General features: G+C 41.0%; 2 protein-coding genes across 2 annotated transcripts; one reads left to right on the top strand and one right to left on the bottom strand.

Moving 5' to 3' along the window:
• Positions 1 to 2,965: 2,965 nt before the first annotated feature.
• On the bottom strand, positions 2,966 to 5,684 carry ccr6b (chemokine (C-C motif) receptor 6b). Its single transcript, XM_012819487.3, has 2 exons — positions 5,295 to 5,684; positions 2,966 to 4,798 (listed from the first exon to the last, which is right to left on the bottom strand). The coding sequence occupies exon 2, from the start codon at positions 4,796 to 4,798 to the stop codon at positions 3,704 to 3,706; it is 1,095 nt and encodes a 364-aa protein (XP_012674941.2). The 5' UTR covers positions 5,295 to 5,684; the 3' UTR covers positions 2,966 to 3,703.
• Positions 5,685 to 6,597: 913 nt separating this feature from the next.
• On the top strand, positions 6,598 to 11,639 carry LOC105893145 (protein disulfide-isomerase A6-like). Its single transcript, XM_012819503.3, has 13 exons — positions 6,598 to 6,730; positions 7,307 to 7,445; positions 7,732 to 7,789; positions 8,027 to 8,153; positions 8,320 to 8,426; positions 8,530 to 8,675; positions 8,867 to 8,981; positions 9,156 to 9,296; positions 9,566 to 9,650; positions 9,842 to 9,914; positions 10,174 to 10,332; positions 10,751 to 10,847; positions 11,172 to 11,639. The coding sequence occupies exons 1-13, from the start codon at positions 6,715 to 6,717 to the stop codon at positions 11,238 to 11,240; spliced, it is 1,332 nt and encodes a 443-aa protein (XP_012674957.2). The 5' UTR covers positions 6,598 to 6,714; the 3' UTR covers positions 11,241 to 11,639.
• The last annotated feature ends 485 nt before the right edge of the window (positions 11,640 to 12,124 follow it).

Genomic DNA, 12,124 nt, shown 5'->3' with positions numbered 1-12,124 from the left:
ATCGGTTCTGCATTCCAAATTAAAGATATTGGAGAGAGCCTCTTCCTCTCCTCCCCAGACTTGAGGCTCATGTGGGTTGCCAGGTTGAAGACACTGAACTTACACAAACAAGTTCAAGATGACCTCAACATTAAACTTTGACAATGGTGAGTCCTACACAATAAGTAGATCAGCCAATGTCCTTTTAAACCACCACCTGTCTGTATCAAACCAGGGAAGTAGAATATTTGATAAATGTGGTGCCATAACTGGTGACAGATCACTAGATCTGATGATCACTCAGATAGCTTCTGAGCAACAAGGCAATGACTGTTGTAGACTATACCCAAATCAGTGAAGAATGTTGGTGTTTTTCGTATACTTTCTAAGTAGTTGCAACTCATGTTAATTCCGCCCCCACAAGAATGTATGACATTAGTGCCATGTTCACATTCAAATGGTCAGCTCTGTCTGCAGACCTTCACACCTTTCATCATATCTAGGTAGACCCCCATACTGTTCCCCTTCCTTACATGCCTTGAGCTTACACCTTGAACCAAACCCCCAGAGACACCCACTTCCTATAACTGAAATATAACTTGTATGCTAGCATGATAAAGAGAAGAACATGATACAAAATATGATACAGGAGACTTTGAGAGGTTTTGCTGTGGAGACGCCGTGTGGAGACGCCGACCGCTACGTGTGCTGAGAAGACGGAGCGAGGAGTGATGCTGGGACATTGAGGAAACATTGCCGCCTTGAAAGACAAGAACAACACAGAAGAGACACTACACTAACCATCCCTCCTTCTCTCTCTCCATTTTAGCGTGTTGTGTGTGTGCTCCAGGTCTGTTTTAGAATAAACGGACACCCTACCCATCAGACCGGCATTCCATTGAGTCCTTTACTAAATCATGCAACCGCTATTAACTTCAGAGCTAAAATAGAAGTCTTTTATAATATAGAATAACAGTGGTGTTTTTCACCTGAAATCCATCGGAACACACCGATCTTTTAGCCAGCTCCACAATCTTTCACTCAGCTCCAATAACAGAGTGACAACTTTGCCACCAAGGCCCTTAGCAGGAAGACTGATATGATCTTTCTCAACTACGAGATGTTTCTGAACATCAAATAGGTGTTCTACTTTTCTGCAAACTGCAGCAGGCCTTATTCTTTCATTTTCACCTACAGGCTGCCTATTTCTATTTGTGAATCCACTGCCCGCTGCTGTGTGCATGATGTTGAAACACTTTTTAATTTCAAATGTCAGCAAATTCTCTTCAACATTCTATGGGCTGTCTAAACACCACAAATTATGTTTGTGTAACTCTCCCCATATTTAGTGTTTATGCCAATGCAATTTGTTTATTATCATATTGTCATATAGTGTTTGTCGAAGTTTATTTTTTTCTTCCATTTTTTTCCCCTACACCTTATCAGTGTACAACTACCACATCCACAAACTATTGTTACTTACATTTTCACTCAGAATAAGACATACAACCAACTTTTTTTAGTCTATAACACACTATAACAGAAGACATGCCAGGCCAGCAACAAGACAAACAGACATAGTTACTGCCTGTGGTATTAGTCTCATACATCAGGTATGATGGGCTAACAGGTGTCTTCTTATTTGTCAATTAATGTGCTATTTGTTGGCAATCCAAATACATGAATAACCTTTTGCATCATGTGTTGATGTGGCGTGCCTCCTGAGGGCAATCTACAGGTATTAGTGTTTGTCAGAGGTATAAAATATGTCACGTAAGCACAGGGTGGTTGGACTGTGCGTTAAGAATATGTTGAGAATTATTGTAAGATATTATTTTATCATCCTGTGTAAGTGGTTTCATTGTGTAGGCAGGCACATTTTTTGGCAAGTCAAAAGTGCAAGTGCAATTTTTACACTTTATCCTCAAAGTGTGCTTTCATCTCAAAGTTCAAATTTTTGCTTATTGAGGACAACCACAGTGCAAGTAAGGTGCATGGCAAGAATGACGCAAACATAGCAATGAAGATATGACAAGATATGTCCTGTGTTTGATCTGATGTAAAATGCTGTGTTAACAGCACATGTGTGAGCACGAACCCAATCTGCCACCCCCACCAGGAACAAGGAACAGAAGGTAAAAAGGGGGCTTGTATTTAGTCTAAGGTTAACTTCCTGCAACAGAAATTCAGACTTTGACAATGGTGTTGTTGTTGAGACTTCCCCACCCAGAGTACTACCTCTAGTATCCAAAACATGTTGATGTTTACAGGTGGATCTCCCTGCATTGGCTGTGCACCACCACGGGAGATATCCATCTGTTGTTGGACAGACCAGAAACTGTTTTCATGTTGATTTCAATGTATAAACACCAAAGCAACATGGGCATTGGTTTTAACAAAACAGTAGAAAAATACCACTTAGATAGAAAGTAGAATATTATATATTCCTGTTGCAGCTTTTGATCTGTTTTGACAAATGATTGTAATATTTGAGATATTTTAGAGTTTTAACAGCATTTTAATTTTGCTATAATATTATTTAGCAAAAAGGTAATGACAGAAAGTATGTTTTCATTTTCATTACATACTGACAAAGACTTTCTTTGCTCTAAAAGCAAATCCTTCCTCTTTTGCCATTTTAGATCACAAAGAAGAGAACTTTACCTATCACTATCACATCACATCAGCAAGACTTTAAATAAATGTGTGTATAGTGGATATATTAAATATGGAGCTAAATCAGTCATGCTTCATTTGGTGGTGTTGACTGATAGCACAAAAAGCCGTGCACTGAATTGAAAATAGGGCAACAGGAAGGACAAAGCCATTACAGACATGTAGAAAACTATCAGAAGCTGTTGAAGATAAATGTCTTAACATATGGTACCCAGTCACTACATGTAGGCTATGCCACAGAAAGATGAATTTAGATAGTGTATTGTGTACTATCTAATGTGCAAATAAAATAAAACAGAATGAGCCTGGATTGAAGAATGAAGCTCATACAAACCTTAGCTGTTTATTTAGGTAGTATACATATTTAATTTTAACTAACACACGGTTGCCTTAAACAATGTTTAATGTTAGAAGTAAAAAAAAAAGTATGTTTAAGAAAATTTACATAAAAACCAGATGAATATTGAAAAGAAAAAGAATTACATAATGAAATGGCAAGATTATCTTGATAACAGGTTGATAATTTACTCATGCAAATCTGGTGGGTTCTTTCCTGGACAGACATTCTTTGAGACCAGGTACACAGGTACACATGGATTCGGGTTTTATGTAAATTATCAGGTGGCCATGTAAGATAATACAAGTAGCGCAGATATTTTCCTTGGTCCAAAGAAGTGAATCAAACATGGTTAATTATCATTCCTTCTATCACCCCACTTTTGTCACACTCCACACCTTTTCACCCCGGACATCTGAAATGAGCAGAACACAACGCCAGAAGTCCATTTTTGGTTCACATACATGACGTTCTCACAATATTTGTCTTTAACTTTGACTTAATTTATGTCATAGCAGAACCCCTATTAGAGTCAGTTGTCTGAAATATAAAAACATAGTCTCAAACTGAAGGAAAGTTCATGGAACAACCCACACTATATTGTGTCTATTTTCATACCAAAACGAACGTCCAGTCTTGAGGCTGCTGGCACACAGCTGTGTCACTCTTGGCTGCTCTTTTACACACACACACATAGGAGAGACACATGTCTCACATAGTAAATGATTGCTTTTCACTGGACTCCTCAGCTAACTTGCATGGTGGTGGTGGTATATAGAGGTCAGACGTCTGTCTTGAAAAACGGCTTGTGTTAATATACTTCTTTCCATGGCACCACAAGTCAATCAGAATCTTCTGGAAATGGCTCCGGAACTTCACCCCGATAAAGGCGTACAGGATGGGATTGAGGCAGCAGTGGAGGTAGGCCACACTTCTGGACACCGTGATGGCCACCAGTGTCATTTTTTCTGCCTCGCACTGCCTCTGCTTGAAGAGGCCGACGGTGTGGTAGAGCAGGGCCACATTGTAGGGCAGGTGGCAGATGACAAACACGACCACCACTGCCAGCACCACACGCACCGCCTTGTGCCTCTGGAAGTTCTTAGCCCGGAGCAGAGTAGCCAGGATGCTGGAATAGCAGAAGCTCATGATCAGCAGTGGGAGGAAGAACCCCACAGATACCTGCGTGCTGGGAACCAGGACTTTCATCAGCCTTGCCGTGTCTGTGTCGTTGTGGTCAAATTTGAAATTGCACTCAACAATCATCTCCCCATCAAGGTTTTGCTCCTCGTAGCGCTGATTATAGATGACAGTGGGTGTGGACAGGATGAGCGCTAATAACCAGATAGCGAGGCAGATGAGCCAACTGGACACCAGAGTGCGGGAGCGTATACCAAAAGATCTCCTGGCCTGGACAACTGCCATGTAACGATCGCCACTGATGCAAGCCAGCAGAAGCATGCTGCTGTAGAGGTTGATGCTGTAGGTGGCCCTCAGGAGCTTGCATGCCACAGTGCCCATGTGCCAGTGGTGATTCTCATTGTAGATAATCAGCGGAAGAGCAATTACAAACATAAGGTCAGCGATAGCCACATTTATAAGGTAGACATCGGTCATGGACTTGGCTTTCTTGTAAAACGCATATGTAACAATCACCATGATGTTGCCCAGGACACCGAAGGCACAGATGAGAGAGTAAATATATGTTTCTATTTCTATCTCCAGCTTGTGGTTGCTGTTGAGATCACATGGCATGGAATCTTTGTAATCATAGTCGTCTTCAAAATATTCTTCAGAGGAACCCATCTGAAAGTAAGATGCATTAGCAGCAGCTGTAAATGCATTAACAACAGTTTAGCATGACAATTTCAAAGGTTGTGCACCAGGTCCTTCTTTGGCAGTTTCCTCTCTTTTGTTTTAGTCTGCATTGTTCAAATGGGAGCACAAACACAAGAGTGTGTCCTACTTGATACTTGATGTACACTTTGATCTGAGCAGATAACAGCTACACCTACTACCTACCTAACACCTACCTTTTTTATTTGGGTCATTGTCATTATACAAAAAACTATGTTAAACATAATATTTTACATTTAAGCTATTTCAAATCTGACTATAGCAGTGTGCGTACATTTCACTGCATATTTATCATTATCAATTCAACGCAATTGCAAAGTCAAATGCTTCTGGCATTGTTTGGATTATTATATCCCTTTTTATGAACAATGGACAAAAAGTGAAAGAGAAAAAATGATAAAGGCTTGACCAAAAACACAGTAAATTAGTGAAACAAGACTCTTACCTGTGCACCAAGTCACTTTGAGATATTCGCCAACAATAGAGGGACGAGGGACGTGCTCTGGTTAGAGCTGTATGCATCTGCTTTCGGCAGTTCTGCCGTGGTGATCTTTTTATATGCTGGTGCAGCCCCTTCGTGTGTGTGTGTGTGTTTGTGGTTTACAGCTGTACCATTGACAAACGTCACCTTTTTTTCTGCCCCTCTGCAACCTGACTTATCTGATTTTCAGTTGTGTGCACAATGGCTACCATTCAGGGGCCACCCACTGACAGAATTAAGAGAGAGCAACTTTTGTATGTATGTATGTAATATGAAGCAAATGATTGATTAAAGAAGTTGTAGTTTGTAATGTGTAAACAAGAATGAATAGACAAACAGTTGCATGCAGTTCCGTGTCTTATTTTTCATCAGCATTTAATAAGGTCTAGTTTAAATTCCTGTTTGAAAATCCTTTGGGTCATTTAATCATTTTTGTCATTATGATGAAACTAGTCCTCAGGGCTGAACAGAATGCCTCATGTGAGACATGAGTTGAATTCATGACTAGTCATATTTGACATTCATCGCAGTAGATTCACAACAGACTGTTGGGAAAGCACTACCTGAAAATCAAGTAAGGAAAAGGGGTGTTCTTTCCCCTTCAGAAGAGGTAGGCTACAGAATGTTGTATGTGCTATCTAGTAAGATTATCCTTTATGCTTGTAAACTGAGTAAGTAAACAGATTAGGTGATATGTTTGAAACGGGCTTGCTGGCTTGGTGGTCAAACTTGCAGTGACGACACAAGAATGTAAAATTGTTTCATACTATTTTCCCTACCCTCAGATGAGTCACAGTATATAGACATATTTTGCATTTAAACTTTCTCCCTGATCACCTCTGCATCTCACCTCACTTTGCAGGCCTGTCACACATTCATAATAGCAGTGCTCTCAGAAAGGGTCAGAAATGCTAGCTAAGAGAGCTGATCAATAGAGTATACTATAAGATTGAAGAAGAGATTTTTTTAGAATTGAGTCATGAACTGAATATCATCCAAACAATTTGTGGGTGTTTGTGTTTACGTGAATTTACCTAGATATTGAATAAAATATAGTGGAAACCTGCAGCCTGTCCAGTGGTGTCTACCTAACTTATATCTTAGGAAAATGTATAACTTACGCTATCTTTTGGATGTCAATTTTACACGGCTAAACGCAAGGTCGTATTCGGCTGTAGCCTACTACCGATATCTTTGTTGATGGAGAAGACAACTACTCGTCCACTCCTGATTGGGCGACGTCGAGAAAGGCGAAAGACATCCAATCAGGTCAAGACACGGTAAGTTGAATCCTTTTTTGCCACCAGTGAACTTAGCTGGAATCATTTCACTGCAGTTCGGGATGATACAGTTCTAACGTAACCTCTAAACGTGAACATTCACCATGAAGACTATACACGGTATGATTAACATCTATTTGTAACGTTAATTCGTGTAATCTGGCTAGCACGTTTGGTAACTTAAATTAAGTAGATTCAGGAATATCTCATAGCCTCTCTTTGGCTAACTGTTAGTAGGCTAACCTTCACGTTAATATAATAATAATATTCAAGTTTGATGCTGTCTAGCCTAATGTAGTTAACTAACATCACTAGTATGGTTATTGGTTATCTTGCTAATCTTACGCGTTTCCCACCACGTCTATAACGTTACGTTTTGACAAGTGTATCTGCACACCATCATACCAGCTTTTCATAAGATGTGTTTAGTTAGCAACGACTGGTTACGTTAATGTAACGTTAAAGTTGAAATGTTATCATTCCAGAAACTTATTTGCCAACGATAGGTTTGGCGAACTCAAACTGATGGACTGTAGCATACGTTGGGCAAGGTTAAGTAACTTTGGGTTACCAGTTTAGCTAATGTCAGGTTATGTAGCTAGCTAACGTTTGGTTGGATGGTAGACAATAGTAGGTAACTTGGTGAACGACTTCACAATGTAGTGGACTTATCATTTCAACATGTCTTGTCTGTAGGTGTGTTGGCAAGCTCTCTTTTCCTGGCGGTTCATGCCTTCTATTCGTCCAGTGACGACGTGGTGGAGTTAAACCCGTCTAACTTCAATAAAGTTCTTCAGAGTGACAGCCTCTGGCTTATTGAGTTTTATGCCCCCTGGTAAGTGTCTTGACTAATGTTGTGTTGTTTAGTGACCTGCCTGGCCATGCTTTGACTACTGGCTCTTTGGGAAGTTTGGAACCTGTATTTCATGTTCTATATTCGATCGCATTAGTTCATGGGGGTGGTCAATATTCTTTTTTGAAACTCTACTCTGACTCTGCCTGTCCTTCCAGACAGAATGGAAACAATCGCAGTTAAATGAAAGTAGAAGAATTGAAAGACGGTTTAAAATGCACCCATATATGCCCTCATGTGACTCAGTTATCCATGTTTGCCTCCAAAGGTGTGGTCACTGTCAAAGCCTCACTCCAGATTGGAAGAAAGCTGCCACAGCCCTAAAGGTATTATCAAGAGTATCCAGCTTTTCATCTAATCATAATACCGGTATATAAAAATATACATAATAATATATATATATATTATTCTGTATTCTTGATGGGTCTATTACCTTTGAGCAACTTGTGCTTTATATTTTGTATGCAAGATACCTTCAATCCATGGGATTGTAGTACAAATATGGCATCCTCAATCTTATGCTTCTGGCATTAAACGTATTAACACAGTAATGCACCTTGCAGGGTGTTGTTAAGGTGGGGGCTGTTGATGCTGACCAGCATCAGTCATTGGCCAGCCAGTATGGCATCCAGGGTTTCCCCACAATCAAGATCTTTGGAGCCAATAAGAACAAGCCAGAAGACTTCCAAGGTAATTAAAGCATTGCAAGTTATTGCCTGTGACAAACTCAAAGCACACACATGCCAGAGTAGGCTGTAATCTTTCTTGCTTGTAAGGCCTTGCATTGACTTTTTGTTTTCTCTCTCTCTCTTGCTCTCATTTCTTCGTCATTTTGCCTTTCTCTGTATGGACAAAGGTGGCCGTACTAGTCAGGCCATAGTGGAAGGAGCCCTCACGGCCTTGCGCTCAGTGGTTAAGGATCGACTGAGTGGGAAATCGGGAAGCTCAGGTCAAAGCAAGCAGGCACGTTCAGCTCTCTGGGATCTCTTACCGATTCTTCTCTTTGTCCTTAAAGTGTCTATATTTGATCACTCTGTTATTCTAAATGTTATTCTATGTTTTTTAGGGTGGGGGTGGCAGTGGTGGTGGAGGTGGTGGAGGCAAAAAAGATGTGGTGGAGCTGACTGAAGACAACTTTGACCGGCTGGTGCTAAACGGAGAAGAGTCCTGGCTGGTGGAGTTCTTTGCTCCTTGGTGTGGTCACTGCAAGAGGTGAGTCCTTCCTAAGATCACGTAGCCTATAGTTAGTATATAGAAAACGGCAGTCCTGGGAGAATCACCATTTCTGCAACACTAAACACTACATAATTTACTAGATTACCAGAGTATCGATACTTCATGTTTGTCAGTAGAGGGTAGATTTGGTGTACTCGTCTCTAACGTTAATCACTCCACTCCTGCAGACTGGAGCCAGAATGGGCAGCAGCTGCTACAGAGGTCAGAGAGCAGACAAAGGGCAAAGTGAGGCTGGGAGCTGTGGATGCCACTGTGCATCAAGGCCTGGGCAGTCGTTATGCGGTAAGCATCATCCAAGCAGATGCAGGTGGATTGAGAAATGTGAAAAATCCTTGAAATGCTCTGAAAAAAGGGAAGACTTTCTTCCAGAAAGACAACAGACTCATGAGCACCAAACCTGGTCATCTCTATTGGTCTCTCTCTTGTCCTTATGTCCTCTGTGTTTGTTGTCACCAGGTTCGCGGGTACCCGACCATAAAGGTCTTCGCGAAAGGAGAGCAGCCCGTTGATTATGAGGGAGGACGCACGCGGTCAGACATCGTCACTCATGCCTTGGCCCTGTTCTCTGCCAATGCTCCCCCTCCAGAACTGCTAGAGGTACACAGGGCTAGCATGTGCTTGTGCTTCTTTGGGTGTGGGTGTGTAGAAGTCTAGGCCCTGATTACACAGATCCGTCTCTACAATTCAATTTGATTCAAGCTTTACTAATTACTCACTTATTTACTAACTATTCACCCATACTCCCATACACCCATAGTATAGTCACGTGCTTACTATCTGCTCACCCATTACTTGCTACTCACTTACTCGTACACTGGCAGTAGCACACAATCATTTAGGAAATTCTGCTCTGCTCTGCCCTTTAGATTCTTAACGAGGGCGTCCTGAAGAAAACCTGCGATGACTATCAGCTGTGCATCATCGCTGTGCTTCCTCACATCCTGGATACAGGTAAAATCCCCAGTCCTCCCCTTCCGAGGTTCAATCTAAGCAGTTGTTTGAGGAAGCATGGCAACATGACGTTCATTTGTTCATCCTATTACGGTGTCAGCTCATGGTATTTTATAGTATCATGCGTAGGGGCTATGAGTGGGCTGGCTCACAGACAGAGTTGAATGGTCTTAACTTCCCTCTTCCTTCAGGTGCTGCAGGAAGAAATGACTACCTGAAGGTGATGATGAAGATGGCTGAGAAGTACAAGCAAAAGACATGGGGGTTAGGATCTTTATTCAGTTTTATGGTGTCAGACACTCTTGGTTGGTTGGTTGGTTGGTTGGTCTTGGTTGTTCTTGATTGGTCTTTCATCTTCTCATTTGACTAATTTTCTTCTTTTTCTATACATTCTTCATTTGTTTTTTTTATTCATTCTGTTGTCTCTTTATATTACTTTTACACAATTAATACTTTTGTTTCCTTTCCTGTCTTTCTTTCTTTCTTTCTTTCTTTCTTTCTTTCACGTGTTGTCTCTCTCTAGGTGGTTGTGGACAGAAGCAGGAGCTCAGATGGATCTGGAGTCTTCACTTGGCATTGGTGGCTTTGGCTACCCAGCTATGACCGCCATAAATGCCCGCAAAATGAAGTTTGCCCTTCTGAAGGGCTCCTTTAGTGAGACCGGCATCCACGAGTTCCTCAGGTGAGTCTAAGCTCTCAATCTGTCTCTCTTGAAGATGAACACTCCCTATTTTCACATATTTTAGAATAGTCCACTCAGTGAAATGCCTAACCTGTATGTCTCGTGTTTAGTCTTGAGTTGTGATGGAATGGAATATGTCTCATATTACCTTTTCAACTGCGATGATGCAGGGTGTCACGCCGTTTTAGGTTCAGTGATATCAGTTTATCCACGACTCAGCCAATACACATTTAGTGCTCAACTCTTTTTACTTAGTTTTGAATTGGATTGCCCAAGCTGCATGTAAAATTAGAGCTGTGTTTTGGCTGAGGTAGGTGATAAATAGAATAAAGTTAGATTTCTAGATTTTTTGTTTTTGTTGTATTATATGGACTATACTATATTCTCTGCTAACTATATTTCTTATTTCCGTTTGCAGGGACCTCTCTGTTGGACGCGGCTCCACAGCAACAATTGGAGGAACAGCTCTACCAAAGATCCACGCAGTAGAGCCCTGGGATGGCAAAGATGGAGTGGTGAGTGGTGACTATGCTGTTGCATCAGAATGTCACATAATCCACAAACCAGTCCGTGTTGACTAAGGTTTACATTAGGCAGAGTGGTGCAAGGAACTGCAAAGTGTTAATTCGTGTCCATTCACACTTGGTGAATTTGTGCTAAAATTGGCAATAATTGTATCCTTCCTCCTGATAACGATATATATATATTCTTTTTTTTTTTTTTTTACTTTCGGCTCTGAAAGTTGTTGGTTCTGACAATCCCATTCCAATCCCATTATGACAAAAGCAACTGTCTCTTGGATATGTTTGAGCTAAACAGACATTACGTATCTCCTACAGCTTCCAGAGGAGGATGACTATGACCTGAGTGATGTGGACCTTGATGACATTGGGAGGGATGAGCTATGAGTTCCAGGTGTGGTGGCCCACTGCACACCTCGCCTCAACCCATTCTCCTCTCCTATGGAAGAGGAGCACGATGACATTCCTCAAACACTAGATGAGGGATATACCATACACTATTGACACAGTGTAAGAGTGTGGGGGTCTGTTCTATACATCATATGAGCCCTGGTGAAATCACCAGGCATCACCTGGGAACCTAAGGGTATATGGGGGACCACAATTTTGGGTAGCTTTTCAGAGAAACACTGATGCCTTAATTCCATAAGACATGCTTATGATTGCCCCTATTTATTGGTAGTCTATACCTAGCAGACACAAACGGAATGTTTTCGATACAGAATATGTGTTTCAGGCTGTTTCTTATTGTGCAAAAAATTAAAGTTTGTTTTATGCTTTTTAAAAGTGTTTTTTTTTCTTTCTTTAATAATATGTAGTTGGATATTTCATCACAATCAAGGAAGTTAATAAATCTTGCTGTGGGGTTGAAACAGTTGTTTAACGGGAAATCATTTTGTTAGTTTTCGGTTTCCCCATGCTGGTCGAACGTCACGGGGAAGCTAGAGGTCGCTTTTGGTGTGTTTTGACTTAAAGCTGGTGCGATGATGGTTTGGGAGAGATTAGAACGATTCCCACCCCCCAGAATTAAACCGATATTATATCCATTATGGCAGGCTGATATGTATTTTCTTATCCATATAGGCCTATGTTGTCTTTTAGGACTATTTGTAATTTAAATTCTATAGGCCTATGACTTTACATAGACAACTGCATGGAGGCTGGTTTCACGTCTCACAAATATATCAAATTTTTAAATATATCAAAGGCCCATTATTTGGATGTGGCTTATTTGCATGCCAGAGTAACGTAACTATTATGAGTGCACATTT

Source organism: Clupea harengus, chromosome 14 (genome assembly GCF_900700415.2).
Source record: "Clupea harengus chromosome 14, Ch_v2.0.2, whole genome shotgun sequence".
Classification (NCBI taxonomy): Eukaryota; Metazoa; Chordata; class Actinopteri; order Clupeiformes; family Clupeidae; genus Clupea; species Clupea harengus.
The sequence above is the reverse complement of the archived record's forward strand: the minus strand, read 5'-3'. Positions and strand labels throughout refer to the sequence as shown.

What these genes read in the sequence shown, in the direction of transcription:
- ccr6b (XM_012819487.3), bottom strand. Translation starts at nt 4,798, where the DNA reads ATGGGTTCCTCTGAAGAATATTTTGAAGACGACTATGATTACAAAGAT.
- LOC105893145 (XM_012819503.3), top strand. An exon ending in CAAGCCAGAAGACTTCCAAG is followed by an intron (nt 8,154 to 8,319) that starts GTAATTAAAGCA and finishes GTATGGACAAAG; the next exon opens with GTGGCCGTACTAGTCAGGCC. An exon ending in GGCATCCACGAGTTCCTCAG is followed by an intron (nt 10,333 to 10,750) that starts GTGAGTCTAAGC and finishes TTCCGTTTGCAG; the next exon opens with GGACCTCTCTGTTGGACGCG.